The 19099-nt window shown below is 36.8% G+C and overlaps 1 protein-coding gene across 6 annotated transcripts in view; it reads right to left on the reverse strand.

Annotated features, from left to right (window-relative positions):
- LOC136034982 (uncharacterized) overlaps nucleotides 1–19099 on the reverse strand; it is a 132036-nt gene that overhangs the window by 73392 nt on the left and 39545 nt on the right. For all 6 annotated transcript variants that reach the window (XM_065716548.1, XM_065716547.1, XM_065716545.1 and 3 more), the window contains exons 7-9: nucleotides 9102–9227; nucleotides 6612–6779; nucleotides 264–491 (exon numbers count right to left, since the gene is read on the reverse strand). In XM_065716548.1, coding sequence (XP_065572620.1) covers nucleotides 264–491; nucleotides 6612–6779; nucleotides 9102–9227 — 522 coding nt within the window. The remainder of the gene's footprint in view (nucleotides 1–263; nucleotides 492–6611; nucleotides 6780–9101; nucleotides 9228–19099) is intronic.

Raw genomic sequence — 19099 nt, forward strand, 5'->3', positions numbered from 1 at the left:
TCAGCAGCTAGGATCTAACCCCGGCTCCGTATTGCCAAGCAGAGATCAATCGACTAAGCAACCAGAGGCCTATCAGCGGAAAACTGACACAACAATGAGGGCTTTTCTTTGTCAAAGAATAGATTAAGCCACAAACATTATTCGTGTTAATCTTCTATGACCTATATTGAAGAGATTATTGAAGCATATTGAAGTGAATGTCTTTACAACAAAATAACTACCTTACAGAAATTGTCTTGAAAGAAAAACATGTATAAACTTACTTTGGTCTGAAGTTTTTTGAAAATTATCCTCAAGCTGTTCAATTTCTTCAGTTGATTTATCACTTGCTGCACGTAGTTTATCTTCAGCTTTTTTACGTGAACGGTTTAGTTTTTGTATTTGCGATATGCTTAACGTAAGAAGATCATAAATAAGCACAATGTTCTTCTGGCTTACATAACCTTGATCCATTAGCTTCAATAGCTCTGAAGCAACAGCTGGAAATTGTCCTGAAAAAAAAGGCTTGTTTGGTCTTTATTTTTACATCTATTTTATTTGTATAGGCAAAGAAAAACATACAAAAAAATTATCCGTGAAGCTACTGATGCAGCATCTTTGTGCAAATTTAAACCTCTTAGAGATCTTTTTTCCTCAAATTTCTTATGACCGAAACCATAAACACGTTATTATTGCATCTTTTTTTCACAGACAGGATACACCTTATACGACAAATATTACCTTTATATTCTTCAGCTTTTGTGGACAAATAGGTCATTTAGCAGAGTACCAGGGATACAGCCAATCACTTTTTATTCTTTCCTCTAGAAATATGAAGAAGCCCAGGGTATTCTGTATAATTTTATTAAGCCAGCCAAAAAGCCAACCATGTTCACAATGGGTGGAAGCGTTGTCAAATGAGCTGCTGGTGGGAGTGTTGTTGGAGGATTGTCAGAGGAACAACAGGGCTAGCTTGTACCTCCAATTATAAGGCCTGACATTGCTCGTATAATCCTTGCTTTAAAAAGGCGCTTAGTGCCAACCTTTCAGCTATAACCGAATGGGTTTAAGTTGCATTGATATTGAGTTGAGTGAGGGATGAGTTGCATTGAGGTTCAATTGGATGAAGATTCAATTAGACGAGGTTTAAGTTGTACGGGGTTGAGGCGCATGAGGGTTCAGTTGAACGAAGTTCAGTCAAACGGTTATTAAGCTGTATGAGAGTTCAGTTAAATAGGGTCGAGCTGCACGGAGGTTAAGTCGTACCAGGGTTCAGTTAAACAGGCGTCAAGCTGCACGAAGCTTAAGTTAAACAGGGACTGATTTGCGCGAGGATTCCGTTAAATGGGGTTCAGCTGCACGAAGTTTCAGTAGTACAGGGGGTTCAATTGAAGAGGGTTCAGTTACACGGCGGTTCAATTGTACAAGGGTTCAGTTACACGTGGTTTCAGTAGTTCAATTACACACGGTTCAGTTGCACCTGGTTCAGATGCAGGAAGGTTCGGTTGCTTGGAGTTCAGTTATGCGAGAGTTCAGTTACACGCACACCGTTTTTACTTACATACTTACTTACTTATACTTGTGGCGGAAGTCAGGCGTTTCCACCTCGCCCGGCATCCAGGATCCTTGTGACCTCTTTGGACTAGGTTTCACGATCTGCTGCGAATTGCTCTGCGAAAGGGGTCTGGGCCGACCATCTATGTCCTAAGTTCTTAAAGCCACCAATGGGATCCAGTTCAGACTTGATCAGGGTCCCCCAGTTCTTCTTTTGCCCTCATTGATGCCTCTTCCAAGAGTCGTATGGACCAACTAGAAAGATTCAACAGGACAGGTATTCTGGTGGTCTCCGCAAGACGTGATCCAGCAATTCTAAACGGCGCTTGTAAACGGTGATACCGACATCTCTTCTAGTCCGGCAGAGTTGGCGAATATCGGAGTTAGATAAACAATCTTACAAGCGAATTCTAAGAATTTTGCGTAAGCATCCATCTTCGAAGGCTAGTACCCTCTCGTGTTGAAGCTTCAAGGACCAGGTTTCGCATTCATAGAGTAGAATGGTTCGGACCACGGCCGTATAGATTCGACTTTTAGTCAGAATAGAGATTTCTCGGCGGTTCCAACGGGGTTTTCGAAGGGATGCGAAAGCAAACTGCGCCTTATACATTCTTTGCTGAATGTCTAAGTCTGAAGAGCCAGCAGTGCAAAGCATTGAGCCTAGGTAGGTAAAGCACTCGATCCTTTCTAGCTGAGTTAAATTTACGCTCAACAATTTCGGGTCAGATGATTCATGATCATAAATTTAATTTTCTCTGCGCTTACTTCGAGTCCAATCAGATTTGACAATTCGACGATATCATCTAGCATCTTTTGAGCATGTTCAGGGTCAGAGAGGAGTTGGACATCATCAGCGTAATCCACGTCGGTCACAGACAGATTTTTTCCAATTTGGACACCATTGTGTTGCATTAGGGCATTTTCTAGCACTCAGTCTAAACATTAGTTAAACAGGATAGGAGAGAGAACACAGCCTTGCTTTACTCCACTTTCAACTAGAAATTCTTCAGTTTCCTTGCCATAGATTCTTATCTGGCTTCTTGACTCTGAGTAATATTAGTTCAATGAACTTTACAGGCATACCATTGATCTAAAGGATTTCCAGAGCTTGCGATGAGTAAAGGAGTCAAAGGCCGCGGTGTAGTCGAGGAGTATTAAAGCTAGATGTAAATTATAGCTTTGAAATTGTTTGATAATAAATCGGGTGCCGAAAACATTATCAATGCTACCTCTACCTGGTCTAAAGCCAGCTTGATTTTCGCGGGTATTTTTCTCCCGGACATTTATGTAACAACTCCAGAGAATTATCCCGAATATTTTTACCGCAATATCTATAAGACTTATTCCTCGGTAATTAACACATTCAGTCTTGTCTCCTTTCTTATAAAAGGGGAGTATAATTGAAGTTCTCCAGTCCGTTGAGAAGCAATTAGTTTTCCATGCGTCTTGAAAGATGCCATGGATCTGTTCAGCCCTTACTTTGGAGCATTTCTTGTATAGTTCAGGAGGAAGGCCATCTTCACCAGGGGATTTATGATTCTTTAGTTTTTATATTGGTTTGAGGATTTCGGCTCTTATAGAAGCGTCCAATTCAACATCATATGGTTTTTTCTCGACAGACGGGGGAAGATGATCCAAGGGGGATGAATGAGAGGAATTTAGCAATGATTGGAAATGTAGTTTCCATCTAATCATCCGTTATTTCTGGTAGGAAATGATTTTTCCTTAGTTGTCTTTGACAACTTCTGACACAGCCACCTTTTTTTCCTGTCGTTTCTTTAAGAATCTGATAAAGCTTCCGGGTGTCATGACCTCGGGTTACCTTTTCCAGTTTGCTTACGAAGGTCTTCCATTGCTTTTATGGAGCCGATCACATTCCTCCTTTGCTCGACTAAGGAAAAAGTTTTGTCAGAGATCAAGTGCTGTCGATTTACTTTTGTGTTCCCTAAAAACTTCCCAGCTGTCACCGACATAATTGTCTTGATTGATCGCCATTTATCCTCATGGCTTAAGGAATCACAATCTAGTGCATCAAAACGGTTAGTCAGTTCTAAGCTGAGGGCATGTTTGACAGTTTCATCCTCGAGTTTACTGCTATCAAACCATGGTTTTGTTTTATTCTTTCTGCGTGCTGCAAGACAAAATAAAACTTTTGTGATGATCAGTTTATGATCTGACCCAGATTTTCATCCAGTATCTGCTCTCTTATAAGAACGTGAATCTTGAAAAGAGCTTCTCCAACGCTGTCGGAAGAGTACGTAGTCAATTTCGGCTTTGATAGCGCCATCGTTGGAATACCAAATTGATAGAGGATAATTGACTAGCCTTTCACCGTTTTCGGGAACGTTGATCTAATCAACGTTGAAAAGTTACCAAGCACTTTGCTAGTAGTTTGGTCCTTAGGTCCCACTCTTGCATTGAAGTCTCCGGGGTACAATTAAGTAGTTTCGTGCGGCTATAGCTGAAGTCACGGTCTGTAGTTCCTTGTAAAAATCGTTTTTCGTTTCGCCTAGTGCATATCACGTAGAAGGATAGGCTGACAGTAGAGATATGTTAGCAGGACTGCCCTTGAATCTAATCTTGGCAAGGCGGGGGGAAATTGGTTCTTATTCTAGAAGAGTATTTCCAGCTCTCTGGCTTAGTAGAAATCCTACACTGTGGAGACCTAAGTTGTTCTCTACTCCTGAATAGAACAGATAAAATTGTTGGGGTGAATCAGAGGCAGTAATGACTTTTGTGCTAGAGCCACATATTCTTGTTTCGAATAGGCAGAGTATATTGATTCTTTATCTTTCCATTTTGTGCGCGAGGAGGACTTGAGTAATTTCATCTTTGGCAGATCACACATTCCAACAGCCAATGTTTAGTTTTAATTCAGTTCGCCTAATAGTGGTAGGTAGAGGGTTTATCTATAGTTATGGCTCGCTTATTTTTCAACTTCGGTTGCAATACTCGAAGTCGCGTCGCCTGCCGGGAACACCGTAACACGATTGGCTAGCTTACTTCTCGACACCCGCGCCAATATGGGGCCGCTTCACATACCGGGGGCGCCGTAGCGATATTAAAATTTTTAAGAGGTCTGTGATCCATAGATGTCTCAATGGGATCCATTTGACCACAAATACCCTAATCCTGCGGGTCGCTCGGAGCGCGTTTACCACCATCTCACTCGGCGTGGAGCTAAATGATGTTTACACCTGTTCACCACTTTGAAGTGCGCTTCCCCTTTGAGGACGGACTTCCCCTCCTGTCTAAGGACGGAGGGTCAAGCCTCATTAGCTACAATCTCACCACAGCCGTAATAAATGTAGCCTTGCCTTTGATCCTTTAATACCAACCTAAAAACAGCAGAGGCTTCAGAAAGAGGGGTGGTAAGTTTTGCTTACATGCCAAAACTCGGTACAAGCTTCGAGAATAACACTGTGACTTGGATTAAACCGGTGGCAGTTTTGGAACTTTCACAAACACTTCTCAAGGAAGTCGGGTTCTAAGAGGGACAAAAGGAGGTGGAAGAAAGTTGTATTTGATGTGAATGAGGAGGTTTGGGTCAAATTTCAGGAACAGTTTCTCGCACCTAACAAAAAAGGGGTAAAGTTCGAGTTCTTGTAGATAAAAAGAGTAAGGCAAAGGACATCCTTTGTAGATGATTTGTAGTGATCTCCTCTGAACCAATTCGATTTTATCACTTTCTTCTTTTGTAGAGTTTTCAGCAGTTAGATAGTATAGTTTGTCATTTTTACAATCAACCTTGTATTTCAATGCCAAGTTATATTAAAAGAAATGACTACCCCTAGCAGGGTAGTGCTGTTGCTAAGAAGGTTTGGAACTATAGGTATTTCAAATTCAGGTTGCCGATCGGCAAGTAATGAATGCATTGCAATCAGGCACTCAGCAGCAAACTTGCTTATCTTATGAAAAAACTCTTGATCCGAGAGAAGAAACTTCAAAATATTACCTCACTGATAACTGTTATTAGAGGCAAGACACCTCAGCCGAAAGTTTCCACGCTTTAGACACAGCATCTAATTTTGAGGTTGCCTATTAATTTGCTTGAGGTTTCAAAAAAATTTTAATTATCTAAGGATGGTCCAAAGTAAAACTAGCTGAGGTAGTGCGAGGCATTCAATCAAAGGCTATGTATGTGAAATGTATTTATTACACGTACTGTTTCGTTATCAGTTCTGATCACTTTTTAATATTAAATTTTAAAAAACAAGTTTTTTTTAACGGAAATTAAGGAGCGACATTAAAACTTAAAACGGCCAAAAATTACTTAGTATGTGAAAGGGGCTGCTTCCTCATCAACGCCCCGCTCTTTATGTTAAAGTTTGACTCTTTCTCTTAACTCTACTTTTTAACACAATAAAAAACTTTAGCATAAAGAGTGGGGCGTTGATGAGGAAGCAGGACAGTAGAGTATAGCGGGTCTGTAAGCAAAATGTGTCAACTACAATTATTCTACAAATTATGAAGTAAGAATTGTTTTCTAACTTCAAACATTGAAATACTTTATAAGAAAACTAATTTACTTAGAAAACCAGTAAATTTACTGAGGTCAAATAATGTAAATATCACCTCACCTAAGAGCTATGACCTCTGTCCACGTAATATGTCAGATAATTCTAACGAACCGGAACCGAAAAGGTCAAAGAGATTTGCCTCCGCTGTTGCATTGAAAAAAATAAGAGCAATAAACTATATGTAATTAGTTTATTAGGTATAAATTTTGTTTATTTTTATTCATGTCTTTTAGTTTTACTGCTGATGATGAACACTGTATATGTGTTCGAAATATCCAGTTAAATAATTTTATATCTATTCACTGTCAATAAAAAGGTTTCTTCCCTATTTTGAACTGTTTTACTTTCGTCTATGATTTTCTTTTTTTTTTAACCATGGCCTGTGTGGCTTCGATGTTAAATACACACATTCATACATAAAATTCATCTGTATTGCCGTTTCGATGAATTAATCCCCCCCTCCTTTCCACACCCTTCAGCACCTCTCCACTTGAAAAAAGCTTCTGTATGTGACGTAGTACACTATTTTAAAATATTAAAATGATGGAGAAGACTTACCTCTCAGCGTCCTTTTAAGCTCGTAAAGATGCGATAATGGGACTTCGTATTGACCATTGGACGGGAGAACTAGTGGTTGTACTTTCCGCCGGTTTTTCCATGAGTATTCCATGCGGAGGTAGCCAGTGTATTCAGTTCCAGCATTCCCATCAATATGAATTTTATAACCTGCAAGATGAAAATCGACAAACAGGCTGGATGTTGACATATATTCGGATACTGATATAGACTGACAAATATCAATATCTAAACGCTAAAGGCCCACCATGTTGAATTTTGTATTTTGATATCCTTTTCAGTTTTTATGAGGCTTGGATTTATTTTAAGCTGCTAACCAGAGAAGAAATTATTTTATAATTCATCTGTGAAGGGGTAGGATATCATATCGAAATGGAAGTTGGGCTGCCTAGGGGGAAGTAGACAAAATAAGATACATTTCAATAAAAAAAATAACAAAACTCATTCAACAATGTAATCACTAACTCCCACAAACACTCCATGGTCCGTAAAGGAGGGGATCATGAAACGAAACTTTTAAATATTAAACTATTAGTTATTTAAACATATGATGCGTAAAAATATTCCTCAAACAGACAGGGAAAAGGAGAAAAGAAAAAAAGGAAAAACAAAATGAAAAGAAAAGAAGAGTAAATAGAAAGAAGAAATAAAACGAAGGGACAAAAAGAAAAACATTTCGTTTAATTATGAGAAACCCTACAACTGAAATCAGATAATGCAAGACTTTACAGAACAGGCGAATTTTTTCGCCTTTATCATTTTTTATACAAACACACTTAATGAAAAAGACACTTAGTGAAAAATACATTCTAAATTTAGAAATAAGAAATAAATTAAACCTAACTTTTAGAAAATCAACCACCAGATGTTTGAATGTGCCTGAAGAATGACAGCCTCGAGCAACAGCTGGACTACGACTTGACATGTTCAATCTACGACATGAGTCTACTTCCAAAATCCAAATCCTTTTTTTTAGCAAAAAATACAAAACAGGCAACACGTTTATACTTATATTCTTAATGCTCCACCACCGCTTAGATATACAATACAGTTATGAAAACTCGATTTATTTTTGGGACACAGTACGCGGTAGCGATACTAGAGGCTGGAGAGAGGAAACTGGCAGTCTGAATCTAAAAGATCGGAGCAATTGGACAAACAAAACAAAATTGCGTTCCCACCTATGGTGTTGTCGTACGATCTAGGAGGCGCCAAGTTCATAGCTCTGTACTAAAAGCTTCTCAAGGGCAAGATAGGAGTTTTCATAACTGTATTGTATATCCAAGCTGTGTGCTCCAGATACAAAAAAAAACGATAAATCGATTAACAAATATATTCAGTCTATGTATCGTGTCGATACTACAGCTTAGATACTAATATACAGTTATGAAAACTCCTATCTTGCCCATGAGAAGATTTTGGTACATAGCTCTGAACTTGGCACCTCCTCCAAGCCTGGGCTCCAACGCGTAGATCGTACTAAAACATCATAGGCGAGAACACAATTTTGTTTTGTATTGGTATCTAAGCTGTGAATTGCTCCGACTTTTAGATTCAGAGTGCCAGTTTCTTGTCTCCAGCTGATAGCTTTGCTACCGCGCACTGTGTCCCAAAATAAATCAAGTTTTCATAACTGTATATTAGTATCTAAGCTGTGGTCGGTACTGTGAAGTGAAGAGACAGAGATGGAGAGAATGAAGAAAAGGAGGTTAAAATGTATCTCATTTCTTCTAAACATTACAATAATTTGAAACAATGAATTTTCCCCCTCTTTTGAATTCACTATATAAAAAGAGATAGGGTGTGTGAAGGACTGAGTGGGAGCGAGAGAGCGAGAAAGATAGGGGCGAGTGAGGGATGGAGAAAGAAAGTGGGGGTGGAGACAGAAATTGGCAGCTGAGAAAACGAGGGGATGGAGGGAAAGACAGAGGGAGGGAGCAAGAGAGGTGAGAGAGAGAGAGGCAGAAACAGAGAGAAGGAATAAGATATAAGGAAGGAAAGGGAAATAAGGAAGGAAAGGGAAAAAGGGAGAAAATACGCCAAAGCGTTTAATGATGATGCACACACTTTTCAGTAATATGTAGCAATTAAGTGAAGGGTATATAATTAAAATTTAATTTAACTTAATGTTGGATTAATCAATTTCATTGCTTATAATGCATCTTGTTCGATCTTTGTTTTACACTCAAATAACCTGATACAAGGAATTTTCTTTTGTGCACTTTTACCCTCTTGCTTTTTAATTAAAAACTTTTTATTTATATCCGAAATAAATCAAAAACATCTTAGACAAGATAAATTTCCAAGTGGGCTTTAAGGTACGTTTTTCTTCTGAAGTTATCTAAAATATTGCTACAAAAAGGAGTTTGCCTCGGGAATTCGCACATTTTAACAAAATAAAATCAGTTTGATTAAAAAAAGATCGATCCTTGCTCACTAAATGGCAACAAACTAAAAACTTTGTGAACTTACCAACAAACTTGAATGCCTTCTCTGCATCATCACACTTGTTAAACCTTATGCGAGCACGAGGTTTTTTTCGAGCATAGATCATTTTCAGCCTATTCATTGGACCAAAAATCTCAAACAGAACAACCTCTAAAAATAAGAGTTAAATTTACTGAATTTATTGACAAAGGTGTTTACTAGAACAAAGAAATAAACAAAAAAAACGAATGCAGGCCTGGTGGAGAGGGGATTCGTTACGTAATGAAAACTCAATTTGTTATTATTATTTTTTTATATATTATATAGTGCTACAATTATGTTAAAATTATATTTAATTTTAAATTTTATTCATCAATTATTATTATTAATTCACTTATTTTTAACTGTGTATTTCTATTTTATTATTACTATACTCATCACTTATGTTTATTAACTCTTGTATAAAGATGTTTATAGATAACTTCGAAGACCACACTGCCTTTCCATGACGAAAGTAGTTTTACTGCTGATGATGAACACTTTATATGTGTTCAAAATATCCAGTTAAATTTTATATCTGTTCACTGTCAATAAAAAGGTTTCATCCCTATTTTGAACTGTTTTACTTAAGATGTTTATAGTTGTTTATAGGAAGATGGATGGATAGATTTATTTTTTATATAACAATACAATACTAACTCTACAATCTATAAAAGCCCAACAAAGTCTTCATAGTCTATAGGAGGGGGATTATGAAACAAATCTCATAGACTTAAACTGTTAAATATTTAAACACTTAATATGTAAAGTATTTAGTTTAGAAGAATGGAAAAAAATAAGGTAAACATAAGGAAAGAGAGTTCATTAAATAAACTTATCAAACTGTAATTAATCACAACGTCCATAACTACAATAATACTAATTATAATAATAAAAAATGGATAGCACTAGTAGCGAAGGCCCTGTGGATTCTCAAACACAGATAGGGGGTATACTATTAGAGCTACTAAACTCTCAAGACGTTATTACGCGCAGCTGGGTCTTACGCGATGCTGTATTATATTTGTTATTATGCAATGGTATGGCTTTTACGTTTCACAGCATAGAGTCTAGCAGGTGCTATATATTGAAGTTAATGAGCTGTTAAGTAAACGCCAGATCAGTTAGTTAGCTTCAGATGTTTTACCATTCTTAAAAAGATTAATTTGAAGCCTAATTAGCTTGTTTAACTGACTAGTAATGTAAGGTTTGACATTAGAACACGATTTTACTTTTTTCTCAGGGAAAGATTGTAATTATTTGCTTTTAATCAGATTTTGGAAGTAAGACACTTTAACATTAATGTCATTATTCCCCTTAAGAGCTGGCCCAGTTTTCATTAGTAATCGAAGATCCAAACTCGAAAGAACCTTCGTTGGTAATTGGACAATAAGAGAATTGGATAACAGAAAATGTATGATTAAAGTTGGAAAGATGCTTCATTAATAGAAAAAAATGGTAGCTACCTCCTAAAGGGGGCAAAGGAACAGGTGAGCTATAAAAAGTGTGTATATTCGTGCAAATTAGATCAAGAGTAGTATTTTCTTTGGTTGTAGGTATTCTTAATATTTAATTTAAATTGAGGGAACTACAAAGGGAATTTAATTTTAGGTCATTGGCATCACCTAATAGGAAAATAAAGGCGTTTGGGACTTTGCAGAGGACAAAGTCGGCACTACTATGTAGTTGCTGGAAAAACCGCTATCTTCGTGTGGCATTTTGAATTGGTGAATAATAAAAGCAGCAAAAACCAATCAAATTAAAAGGGCGAGGCAAGACTTTGGGTCTCACACTTACCCAAATGATTTCATCATAATCTTTAAGGAGGAGATAGTTACCTACAAATAATAATATTCCACCTCCCTTTTTACCTAGGAGGTGGTCATGAGGAGAAGTTTTATGAATTGGGAGCAATTATTGATTTTTAAAAGGTCAGGGTTCTGTGCCTGGACCGCTGTTACAGCAATTACATCAATTATATATAATTGGGAGTGGGCCTCTAGTTCGGCCACTTTGTCAAAATTAAGGCTTTCAGCGTTCGTAACAAGGAACTTAGGAAAATTAAAACGGTTACTAAAGCGAGAAGTTGTTTGATTGCTAATTGTAGGAGTCAAAAGGGAGTAAGAGGAGCGTGGGTCTGGGGAAGGAGAGCATTCTTTTTCAACAGGGATATTGTTAGCTTGGCTGGGATTCGCAGCGGAATGGAGATGATTTAAACGGCTGTTACCTGGTAATTGTCATGGTGGAAATGGTGATTCATGTCTATCAAGAAATTACTGGTTTGCGGCAGAGTAGGGGGGATATAGGGCAGAATAATGTAAGGGGAGGAAATAGAACTGTTGTATGCGGGGGGAAGGAGGTAACAAGGGGTAAGGGAGTAGAAATCATAATCAGGAAGGGTTTATTAATTGTTGAGCTGAAAATGCTGGGGAATAAGACTGGAAGTCGACTGGAACCCGACCCAGGGGAGGAGGGGGCCACAAATACTTTCGACATTACCTAAAAATGGTAGGGTTTTAAACCTACCCTACACCCTTAATGATACCTGAGCGAAATCTAGCAGAATTAAGGTGGATTCTGGATAGCCGAGTTTTGTGGAGCCTACTACGACCCATAATAGGCAATTCAATATGAGCTTTTGCACAGCCAAAGTAGCTTCCAGTTTAACTTTTTTTTTACAAATATTAACTTGAGGGTATTTACACAGATTATCTGTACAACGGCTAAAAACATAGAAGTTATGAATGTGTAAATATTTACAATAAATGGATAGAATGATAGGATCTATCAACGGGTAATGTGTTACCAGCAGCATAAGCAAGAAATAGACTTTCGTTTCAGGTTTGTATTTTCCCTGAGCACTATCATCTCTGGAAATGTTCCTCTCGCATATCGACTATTTTGATGACAGAAATGCTTGGGCACTCCAATAGAATTTAACCCCTCACTGTCAGGAGAACACAAGCATATATTTCCAATAAGATCCCCATTAATACTCGTTTCATAGTTCAAATGTTTTTCTTAGTGAGCATTCAATAATACGGCAACTTTGTCATGACCGCACACTTTCTTGGAATATTTCTATCTTTACCTTTCAAAATAAGATATGAGTGTTTATCCTTCCAAAGTGAAAGTAATATTGTTCGAAAAAGTCAAATAAACTAGCTATTGTCACGACTAGATTACCACGGAGAAAGAACCATACAAAATCCTGGAATCGGCGGAACTTGGAGCCAAATTGGAGGAATTGGGAATGTGGAATGGGGGGAAGAAGTGGGGGGATCCAGAACCGATGGAACCAGAGCCAAATTTGAAACTGGTATCAGAGCGGGTAAAGTGAGAACTCAAGCCGGTTGAACCGGAGGGAAGCCAGCAGAATTGGGATTGGAACCCTGGTCTGTGGAACCGAAAGAATTTTTCTTTAAGTTTAACGATCGATTCTAGTGTATATGCTAATTTTTGTAGGAAAGTCAGAAAATGCTTTAGGAGTGATAATGCACGCCAGAGGGTGCCAAGAGCAAGCCATTGAGTGCCAAGGTGGCGTGAATTGCCTTGAACTATTACGCTCTAACAAAGTAATTGTATGTTCCAATTGTTCAAACATTTCATTCTCAATTCCGTACTTAGAAGAGTAGTATGAAACATCCCACCCTATATTGATGATAGCCGTGTTTATAATAGTCATCTGTCATATGCAGATGATGGACTTCTTCCTGCTGAAAACATGTCCTCAATGAGAGCAGCTTTTGAGTCTCTTGAGACTAGTTTACTATTGAATCGTCAAAGACTGGGCTAATGATTGTTAAACCGAATTAAAACGCACAATTAAAGTCCCTTAAAATATCTCGATCATTGTTCCTAGATCTGACTCTGAATTCTTGGGCTGTTCCTTTTGTTTCATCGATAAAAGCGACATGCATTCTTTTTATAAATGAGTTTAAAAAGAAACTCCACAAAACATATGGTCTGCCGGCAAAAATGAAAGGACAATTTGACAAATATATGCCAGGAAAGCTTTACAACACTATCTTTGCACCACATGCGTTTTTTTTATAACACTTTTTTGGAATCTTTGTAAATGAAAAAAATAGAGTTCGATTTTGCCCGTATACAAGCAGGCTTTTTTTGAAAACCAGTGTAAGAAAATATCCGACTTTCCGGTGAACCATCTCATATTGGGTAGACTGATAGTTCCTGCATCTTAGGGGTAGTTTAAGTTTCTTTTCTTTTCTTTGGTTCTTTTTCTTTGGTTTCTTTTTCTTTTCTTTTTTTTGGTTAAGTTTTTTTCTTTTCTTTCTTGTCAGATATGCTGGTCACTTTACCGTATAGTCATTAATTATTATTCGAGTTTTTTCTCCTTTCTTGTTTTTTTTTGTTCTTTTGTTGTTTTGCTCTTTTTTTTCATCCTTTCTCTTTTTATACTTCTTTAGTGTATTTTTATAATGTAACAAAAGAGGGTAAAAACAAATTTTTGTTATCAATATTAAATGTTGATGTATAAAAGATGTGAATCCAACCGCTGGTAGAATTTTAATTTTTTCACACACACACTTCCTCCTGAATCCTCAACGTTCTTAATAGAAATAGTTTAATTGTAGCATTTTAGATAACTCCTATAGATTTTAAGTCAATTACAAATGTACCAATCTTTATAGATGTACAATGCAACAACATATAAAATTGTATAATAGAAAAACAAAGCAAAGGAGTATTAAAATAGAAAAAAAAACATTCAAAAATTTGCAGTATGTATAGAATCAGGTATGAAATTATGGCTTCTAATCCAGTAAGATTTTAAATATTCTATCTAAAAAACACCCCCAAATTTCTAACTGACTTTTGACGTTCAGTTTGATCACCGCTACAATAAATTTCCTGTATACATGGTAATAGTTGTTACCCATTCTCAAAAATCATAAGAAGATGTTTTTTTTATGTGTTTGGGGTGGTGATGGAGGGGGAGACAGAATTTTCTGTCAAAAACTGGCTTGTCTCAGTATCTTTTATGGAATAACGTAATGGGTCCAGTCATTCTATAAAACTTACAAGCTATAAGCAAAATTTTTTGGCTTTCAGAATCAAAGGCCTTAATAAAAATGACAAACGTTTTATCCATGGTTAAGAGTATTTAACAAATTAATCAATTGCTCTGTAATTTGACCAGGTGATATTACTCAAGATTTTTGGCATGTAATTTTGATGTTTTAAACTTGTTTCTGAAAGAACAATTACTTGAAATAATAAAAGTTCTAAATCAGACATCTTTCCATCTTTGCTTCAAAAATTAGGCAAGGGTCATCGGCAAACATCGGTGCAAGTGTTTTTTTATGTTCCTGGGCCTAAATCCTCATGTTTATCATGATTATGAAAATATCATAAATCATTCACAAAAATTAAGAATGAAAGTGTCCAAGGACAAAACGTCGGGGTACGCCACATTTATTATGCGGCTTTGAAGACTGATTATTATCACTAAAGATGTGCTAGAAATAATCTAAAATGGTACTTTATATAATGCCAGTACAGGTCAGCCTGTTCCATAAAATTAACAATCCATAGAAAAAATTTCGTAGCTCTCAGGATAAAATATTTTATTAAAAATATCGAAAAAATTATTCGTAGTTACAAGTTGTACGTTTAATAGTTCTATTGAAATAACATTGCAATAGGGAAAATGCTTTAATGAAACGGTAAACCACAGCAAAATAATCCCTGGATAGTTCAGTCACAATAACAGTGTTGTATAGACTTTTTTTTAGTTTATCTGCTAATTGTGGCCAATGTATGTGTGACCGAAATTTCAAGAAATTATTTTGTTATGGTTCAAATAACTTTTCTGGTTTTGAAAAAGAAACGGATAAAAACGGTAACGTAATGAATATTCCTGGGCCCCATACCTCCGCCCATTTGAAAACAGTCACAAAAATATATCTCGAACGAAGAAAACTGACCTTGGTTTGATATTTACATGTGAAGATGACGTAATCTTGCGTGACTTGTTAGATCTTACGATTGATTTGCCCTTCCCACTAGTTATTCTTATACTTTTGAATTCAACCAATTCGAGCCTTAACGTGATTATTAGTAGAATACTCATTAAGAGTATGAAAGTGTCTATCTCCCCATTAAAATATATATAATTTTTTTGTTTTTAAGAAGAAATAGATAAACACGGTATCGTAATGAATATGAATGGGCCCCATGCCTCCGCCCATTTAAAAAAAAGTCACAAAAATACATCTCGAAGGAAAAAACCTAACAATGAAAAAAAATGTCTCGAAATTAAAAAAGGTCATGAAGAAGAAATGTCGCGAAGAAAAAACGTCTTGAAGTTTAATAAACGCAAAAAAACGTCACAAAGAGAAACTACGTATTGAAGTTAAAAAACATCACGAAGAAAAAATGTCACGAATAAAAAACGTCATAAAGAAAAAAATGTCACAAAGTAAAAACATTTCGAAGTTAAAATAAAGTCACGAAGAAAAAAATGTCTCAAAGTTAAAAAAACGTCTTGAAGTTATAAATTGTCAAAGAATGAAGAATTTTTTGTACATAAATACGTTCTGAGACCATACTGGCTATGCATGACATATGAGAACAAAGAAAGGGAACAAAAAATGAAAAGAGAAAAAACAAATAGGTGAAAAAACGAGGATTTTATCAGCCAGTAGCTAAATATGAAAAACAAGCAAATATTTCGACAAGGACCTCCGCCAAGTCGTCCTCAGTGCTCAAAGAAAAAAAAAACAAAAAAAAAAAAAAAAACAGCAAAATCTAACCTTTATAAGTGACCTGCACGAGAGGAAGACAGATACTGACTCAACCAACAAAAAACCAAGTTTAAATCAATGAAAGAGAAGTTACCAATTAGATTGAATAAGTATCCTTTCCTTGCAACAGATTTCGCCTGTCTACAATTTCGGTTTTCATTAGATATGCGGACAGGTTGTCTTAAATTAGATTGAGCGGAAATATTCATAGATTCTTTTAATATTAAATTATTATAAATTGGGCTTAAGGAAATATCTCCCGTGTCTCTATTTATAGCCAAATTTCTATTTATATGTTTTTTATCTCAATAGCCTCTTTAAAAGATTGCGGTAGACCATTTACAGTAGATATTAAAGTTACCTCTTCAAAAAGAACTAAATGGGCAGGATTTTCCTATATATGCTGCAAGGCAAAGGATACTTATTCAATCTAATTGGTAACTTCTCTTTCATTGATTTAAACTTGGTTTTTTGTTGGTTGAGTCAGTATCTGTCTTCCTCTCGTGCAGGTCACTTATAAAGGTTAGATTTTGCTGTTTTTTTTTCTTTGTTTTCTTTAAGCACTGAGGACGACTTGGCGGAGGTCCTTGTCGAAATATTTGCTTGTTTTTCATATTTAGCTACTGGCTGATAAAATCCTCGTTTTTTCACCTATTTGTTTTTTCTCTTTTCATTTTTTGTTCCCTTTCTTTGTTTTTTGTACATACAAGTTTTACTAATAAGCAAATTTACATGCATTATTGAAACACATTTTTAGGGCACTGAAATCATATTATACAGGTGTGAATGGGCTATTTTCCACTCTTCGTGTTTTCTGACGTTTGAATTGCTCGATCGATATTTTTTGAATATGACTGAGCCTTATTTTACCCCACGCTTCACAGGAATATGATTCGTCACTCCATCACGAAAATGGATCCAGAATATTGAGTTCTGGTACCAATTTTAAATGCATGCGCAAGTAAAACCGCCAGTTTCGCTATTTAATAAAGCAGCTAATCATTGTGAATGATGTGTGATGTGATTGTGATAATGATTGTGATTTAATAAAGCAGCTAATGATTGTGAATGTACAGTGGACTCAAACCTCCAGATGTATCAATTGCAGATACGTATACACACTCTTTTCATCATCTTATGTCGTTTCATTGTAGACAAAAGTACAGAATGTGCATTTGGTACTCGTATTCCTTGTCTGAAACCAAGTTGATGGTAACCAAAATCACATTTTCCCCTCAAAAACGGACACATTATTGTTTCAAGTAACTTCCTAAGAGCTGAGAATATCTTTATTTGTCTATACAAATTGCATTGTGCTGGGTCCTTATTCTTTTTAGGAATTGACCTAAAAAAAACTTTTTCCACAAAAACAAGAGCTAAGAGCTCATATGGCACTTGTGACGAGGCGAGAAGAGCTAAGAGCCAAGAGATCATATGGTATGAGCTCTAACAAAATTCTATGAATCAATAGATTGATTTAAAAAGGAAAATAAGAGGCTTAATGCCGGTCAGTATTTAAAATAAGAGCCCTGAGTCACGATGTCCTTCTAAATAACAAAATTCATTAAGATCAGATCACCCACTCGTAAGTTATAAACACCTAATTTTTTCTAATTTTTCCTGTCCCTTTAGCCCCCCAGATGGTCGAATCTGGGAGAACGGCTTTATCAAGTCAAATTGTATAGCTCCCTGACACACCTACCAATTTTCATCGTCCTAGCACGTCCAGAAGCACCAAAATCGCAAAATCACTTAACCCCTCCCCCCATCTCCTCCAAAGAGAGTGAATCCAGTACGATTCTGTCAATCGCGTATCAAGGACATTTGTTTATTCTATCCACCTAGCTTCATCCCGATTCCTACACTCCAAGTGTTTTTCCAAGATTCCCCCCTCCAACTCCCCCCAATGTCACAGGATCTAGTCGGAATTTAAAAATAGAACTTTAAAGCACGAGATCCTTCTAAATATCAAATTTCATTCAGATCTGGTCACCCTTTCGTAAGTTGCAATACCTCAATTTTCAAAATTACCCCCCCCCCCCCAATTCCATCAAAGAGAGCAGATCCGGTCCGGTTATGTCAGTCACGTATCTTAGACAGGTTTCTATTCTTCTCATCCAGTTTCATACTGATCTCAGCGTTTTAAGTATTTTCTAAGATTTCCAGTCCCCCCAACTGCCCCCCCATTACGCTTGATCCGGTTGAGATTTAAAATAAGAGCTCTGAGTTACGAGGTCCTTTTAAATATGATATTTCATGAAGATCCGACCACTCCTTCGTAAGTTAAAAATACGTAATTTTTTCTTATTTTTCAGAATTAACCCCCCCCCCCCCCAATAGAGCCGATCCGTTTCAATTATGTAAATCACGTATGTAAGACTTCTGATTATTTTTCATACCAAGTTTCATCCCGATCTTTCCAATCTAAGCGTTCTCCATGATTTTAGGTTCCCCCACCCCAAACTTCCCCCACTGTCACCAGATCCGGTCGGGATTTAAAATAAGAGCGTTGAGACACGATATCCTTCTAAATATCAAATTTCATTGAGATCCGTTCTCCCGTTCGTAAGTTAAAAATACCTCATTTTTTCTAATTTTTCAGAATTAACCCCCCCCCCCCCCCAATTACCCCAAAGAGAGTGGATCCGTTCCGGTTATGTCAATCATGTATCTAGGACTTGTGCTGATTTTTCCCACCAAGTTTCATTCCGATCCCTCCATTCTAAGTGTTTCCCAAGTTTTAGGTTTCCCCCTCCCAACTCCCCCCACCCCCAGAACTCCCTCCCTCGTTACGCTTCAGTTTGAATGTCAATGTCACCAGATCGAGTCGGGATTTAAAATAAGAGCTCTAAGACACGATATCATTCTAAATATCAAATTTCATTGAGATCTGATCACCTGTTCCTAAGTTAAAAATACCTCATTTTTTTCTAATTTTTCGGAAATAACCCCCCCCCCCCCAACTACCCCAAAGAGAGCAAATCCGTTCCGATTATATCAATCATTTATCTGGGACTTGTGCTTATTTTTCCCATCAATTTTCATCCCGATCCCTCCACTCTAAGTGTTTTCCAAGATTTTAGGTTTCCCCCTCCAACTCCCCCCAATGTCATCAGATCCGGTCGGGATTTAAAATAAGAGCTCTGAGACACAATATCATTCCAAAAATCAAATTTAATTAAGATCCCATAACCCGCTCATAAGTTAAAAATACTTCATTTTTTCCGAATTAAC

This window comes from Artemia franciscana, chromosome 13, assembly GCF_032884065.1.
Source record: "Artemia franciscana chromosome 13, ASM3288406v1, whole genome shotgun sequence".
In the NCBI taxonomy this organism is placed as follows: Eukaryota; Metazoa; Arthropoda; class Branchiopoda; order Anostraca; family Artemiidae; genus Artemia; species Artemia franciscana.